The following is a 5,574-nucleotide window of genomic DNA, read 5'->3' on the forward strand; positions in this document are numbered from 1 at the left end:
GTGTGTGTGTGTGTGTGTGTGTGTGTGTGTGTGTGTGTGTGTGTGTGTGTGTGTGTGTGTGTGTGTGTGTGTGTGTGTGTGTGTGTGTGTGTGTGTGTGTGTGTGTATGTGTGAATAAGTGCAAAGGTGCAGATCGAATTATGTGTGTGTATGTAAAGATGTAGACTGTGGGTAATTTTGTGAGTGTGTGCAATATGTAAATAAAAATCGAGGCCTCTGTACTTCCAAATCGCAGCCTCTCCATAATCTTGGTTACGCGTCCGTAGTAATTATGTAAACATGTGTGTCTGTGTATGTACATGTGCGTCTATGTATTCGTATCAATAGTCACGTGCTTGCGTATATATGTGTATATACATCGAGGATGCAAGTAGAGACCTACCGGGTTTAGTAGATGACTCTTCTTACAACTATATAGGCGCTGATACCTAGTTTGGTGATTTGGCTGTACCGCTGTCAATTTTATAGTGCATCGTGAGTTTAGTGGTGAAATACAGGTGCCTCATAGTTTGCGTGAACTTGCATCAATTGATGTCTGCCAAATGAGTCTTATGGATATATAGCTATTACTCTCGTAGCTTAGTCTGTATTGGAAGTTGTACTTCGGAGTTAGTAGCCGACGCCAAATACAAATATGGTGTGGGTGGGGTTTAGCGTAGAATATACATTAAATATCAAGTTGTCAATTTCGGTGTGATTATATGTACATATTTACACTTGTTTGCGCCGCAAACCCTGACTTTTGAAACCAATATACAAGCATTCTATTATAAACCTGACGTTCACTTTACCCATGTCATTTTTTATGCCGCCGCCAAGATCAGTATTCATGACGCTCCGCATGAGTGCTAAACACCATAAAACATCCGCACGATACTATTGTTGACAGTTGTAGTTAATATGTACCAGTTTATATTAATCATAAAGATAGCTATGCATTTCATCTTTTCTGTCCTAGCCCACCCAAGTTTTGTGTGCGTGTGGCTTGCTATTAACCTCATACGCCTGTAGTATATCATCCAAATGTCAAGCTCTGTGGTGTATGAAAATTGCCGTGTGGAGTTCCTGATATCTCGTGCGGTCGTGCGCAAATGAACTGACACCTGTGCGAACCACACACGGGCGTGTAGTTGTGACTGTTTTGTGTGTATATGTGAGTATTGTATGAGAGATGTGGTCGTGAACACATGTTGATAGAGACCATGGACGTCTTGTCTGCAAACTGAGACGTCACGCTTCATTTTCTATAACTCAACGCCTATGTAAAAGGACAAATTGATAAAAGTAAATGCACCTTCAGCACTCGTATCCAGGGCAAATGTGCATGAGGTTAATGCCGTATGCACGGGTGTCCTCGCGAGCGCCAGCATGTTCTCCCTTATAGCTGATCATATTATTTGTCGCCTCGAAAATTGCTTCTCCGAACGGTATACATCATAAGTGGTGTGGAGTGCTTTTTTTAGTATACACCTCCGCTTAATGTTCGTGTGTGACACTCCTGCTGTCGGTGGGTATCTCTTATAACTATTTTAACCATTGTTTTACCCCATCGCCTCTCCCAGCCGGAACCTCTATATGCGGAGTGACCGCTATCAGTGCTGTGAGTCCGGCAATCAAGGCCAGCCCGCAGGAAACTTCTGTAGCTGTCGCCAATGTAGTGGCGTTCGGTACCCTGGGCATGCTTACCTACCCTTACCTCGCGCACGCAATATTTAGCTCAAGTCAGAGCATCGGAGTGTTCCTTGGCTTAGCAGTGCACGACACATCTCAGGTACTAGGCAGTGCTCTAACGTACAGTACCTTGTACGGTGCGGAGGATGTGCTGAAAATCGCTGCGGTGACTAAGCTCACGCGCAACGTGTGCCTGGCGGGTGTTGTGCCCTACATGAGTTATAAGCATGCGGAGAAGGCGATCGCTGGCGACATTGGTACGGTTGCAGTAAAACCGACTGCCATAGAATTGGTGTACAAGTACACGCCCGGGTTTGTGGCAGGATTCATCGCCATGGCTTGCATGCGGTCCACTGGCGACTATAGCCTGGATACGTATGGTGCTGCTTTTGGGTGTCTCTCCCCCGATCAGTGGAAGCAAACTACCACAATGATAGGTAGTACACTATCGCAGCCATTGCTCACCACGGCAATGGCTGGCGTGGGCCTGACTACTAGTTTGTCCGCCTTGAAGGGGGTAGGGTATAAACCATTCGCAGTGGGCTTCACGGGTGCCACAACGGTGGGACTTGTGGGTTTGACCAGTGCGCTAGTACTCGGCGTGATCTAAGCGGTGCAATTTACACAACTGGTAGGCTGCACTCGCTTATAAACCTAACTATCAGCTCTGCCGCTGATCTTGCCCGTGTCCATGATTAAGTCCGTGTATAGAATATTATGTGCTTATTCGGCAGCAAACATCGTAAAATACACTAAGAACTGGATCCAGCGCAATTATGGTGCTCTGGTACTTGGCTTGAATCAATTAGAGCTCATAAGCCATTTATGGGGCTGCATCAACGGTATTGTACGGAGGTTCTGAATTTAGTTGACATATTTATTGTTCACCAATAGAGTTTTCCGTATAATATAAAGTGTTATAGTTTTCATATTTAGCGAATATCGGGGCGGTATTTGACATGCGAAATAATGTTTATATGTAGTGGATAAGCCCTGTCGTATCGTATGCAAAGGTGTTGTCAAATGGCATAGGTCCTTCAGCTGTATCTAGGTGGCGCTCGTCACATACTTAAGAGTTATGCACGTGCATACTGAATTTTCCTGACATTATTTTTGTTCTAATCCATATTTGAAACGCTTAGTACGATTCGGTACCGAACATCTTGGCATAGTTTGACGTGGATGAATACACAATGTTGGAATAAAACAATAGTTCGCAGCGGGAAATAGTTGGTGATCATACGGCAACTAAGTGACTATAATCCCGACAATGTATGAGCGTTCTATTATTTACTGTTCACGTCTATTGAAAAGGCCGTCTAATGTATTACGATTTGGCTTGATATTTACATGGAGAAAATTTGATTCCCAGAGTGCACCAAAAACAAAACAAAACTAAACAAGAATATGTATATCAATACATAAGAGTATAACGAAAAATATAGTTGAAGTGGATTAGTTCAATGGCAGAACATTGCTTTGTGGAATCGTGTCAACGAATCAGCAAAAATGGGAGTTCGATTCTCCCATCTACGAATTTTTTTCTATCTCAGCCTCGTGAATATAATTGTCATAATATACTATATTCGTGTACAAATACATCCCCAATATTGGTGAGACTACATGTTCTAAGGGGAGATGGGAGATACCCGTCGATTTTTAGTGAATGGCTAGTCAGTGTAGCGCTTGGGACACACAGACCCAGCTCAACCTAAAGGAATATGCTGACAACACTGGAATGTGAAAGCAGAAATTTCCTTTTCCTTTGGTGCACACGTCACATGACTTTTCGGTGCGATTCTCGCCGGGTGCAATAGGTATACGTACTTAATATCTGTGTTATTCTCGATCGTCAGAAGAGCCGCTCGAGTATGAGACGTAAAACGCAAGCCCAGTCTCAGGGAAACTATTTACCACGCTGAGATGTTAAAGGGTCTTTTTCTTGGTGCACACGCCACGCAGCTTTCCTTTGTGATGTCCACAAGGGTGATAACTAAGATCGCCTAAATCGTCAGAATAGCTGCCCGTGTACGAGATAAATACACCGAACCCATCATTAAAAAAAATGGCAGGGCGTACTGTGGCATCGTGGTATATACTTTTTCTTCTTGTTTTTGGGAGGTACGTAATGTTCAATTGTCTCTTGTGTTATCTACTGAATAGCGGTTGAGAAGAGCACTTATAAACTAGTCAGCTACGGCCTGTTTGTAAATGAAAAGTGTCATTCGCGCTTGTTAAACTGCATATATCGAGCTCGGCCTGAGGGAACTGGCAGATCATATTGAGGTGTGAATCATACCTGGGGTTTTTTTCCATTGAGGTGTGAAAGCATCCTTTTTTTTTCGCGATGCTCACTAAAAGCCTGTTAGTGCGCCCACATGAAAACTTCGTTTTGTCTTAATAATGTAAATACAACTCGCGCTCATTTTTTATACATGTAGCTTAATTGTAAGGAATTGGCTGCTTTTACTGAGGTGCGAAAATCTATACTTTAGGGTAGGCTAGGGTTGCACATACCAGCGTGATGTTTGCATGGGCGACAGGTTTGCGCGCTTGATTAATCCTTTCGTCTTGATCGTCATAATTGTCGCGCTTGCTGACTATTTCACGGATGTCAATATGAGGCAATATAGAATGTGCTGGGGTGCGACATGCAATATTTTGTCGTAATTCTCAACGAATGATATCATTTGATTGCGCTGACTGACTGTGTTCGGTTTTGTGAATGTCAAAAGTACTGCCACCGTGTACTACATACGTACACCGATGGCAGATTGTACTGGGATGTCAAATGCTACTCTATTTTTGTTCCGCACAACCTTCCGATGCGTACGATGACGGTAAATTTTCCTACTTGATATATTCGTACGTAAGATGAAATACCTTTCTGAGGAAATATACAGAGTAATCTGATGTGTAATGCATGCCTTTTTCTATTACATTTTTTAGTGGTGGCACACACCGTCCTGTCGTAATACTCGCCGCAGGCTAGTGGTTGGGTACACTAAACGACTGCGTTTGTTTTGATTATCGAAAGTATCTCGTGTATAATATGAAGCTCGTCAGGTGGATATTGGCCGAGTATACTGGGGTGTGAATAAGTTATATACAGCGCTTTAGAAGAGTCATATCACATTATCAGTCCTTAGCTCGCTTCAGTGCCTCTATTTCTCCTAGCAATTGTGTACTTGTCGACATGACGAATCGCCCTTACCACAGCATGTACTGAGTTTAAATGCTGGTTACGGTACTCAGTGGGTCGAGTGACGTTGCGATCGGCTGACTATTCATCGTGACCTCTTCATTGTGCTCTCCATTATTGAGTCGCGGACGCCGCTCGATTCAGTATGCAAAGTTGGCTAATCATGCTGACTGTTTAGTACTATGCGTATAGAAATATATATATGTAAGTCGCTGCTAAAGAATGAACTGATTTTAGCTTCAATCTTCGATAGTCTAAGAGATAAAGGGGAGATAGACTGAGATATTTGTCTTTATCACTCCACTCCTATCAATATTACTCCGGTCTATACTTATTTCAAATTTTAACAACTACGACTGATAAGATATCGGATTGTTACCACGCGTCACGATGTTGGCATGGTGGACTTGTTGGTGTTGGCTAGACATTTCTATATATGAATAAGTCGCTGTCAAAGAAAGCATTTTAGCTTCAATATTCGATAGTGTATAAGATAGAGGGAGGATAGACTGAGATATTTGTCGATATCATTCCACTCCTATTAATTATCACTTCGGTCTATATTTATTTCAGATTCTAACAACTACGATCGATATGATATCGATTTGTGACCACGCATCAGGATGTTGACATGATGGACTTGTTGGTGTTGGCTATTCATAATAAAATGTTAACCATGTTGCTTGAAGAGCCGAGGTGGA

General features: G+C 42.7%; 1 protein-coding gene and 1 pseudogene across 2 annotated transcripts; both read left to right on the top strand.

Annotated features, from left to right (window-relative positions):
- Positions 1–1,479: 1,479 nt before the first annotated feature.
- On the top strand, positions 1,480–2,894 carry SARC_06713 (hypothetical protein; the record flags this gene model as incomplete). The annotated part of the gene is made up of 2 exons (XM_014299375.1): positions 1,480–1,507; positions 1,563–2,894. 2 exons carry the CDS (start codon positions 1,480–1,482, stop codon positions 2,279–2,281), a joined length of 747 nt encoding a protein of 248 aa, XP_014154850.1. The 3' UTR covers positions 2,282–2,894.
- A 226-nt stretch (positions 2,895–3,120) lies between these two features.
- Positions 3,121–3,207, top strand: SARC_30141 (annotated as a pseudogene). Its single transcript has one exon. The product of its transcript is annotated as a tRNA-OTHER (tRNA).
- Positions 3,208–5,574: the final 2,367 nt, after the last annotated feature.

The sequence above is a fragment of the Sphaeroforma arctica genome (assembly GCF_001186125.1).
Source record: "Sphaeroforma arctica JP610 unplaced genomic scaffold supercont1.491, whole genome shotgun sequence".
NCBI classification, from domain to species: domain Eukaryota; class Ichthyosporea; order Ichthyophonida; genus Sphaeroforma; species Sphaeroforma arctica.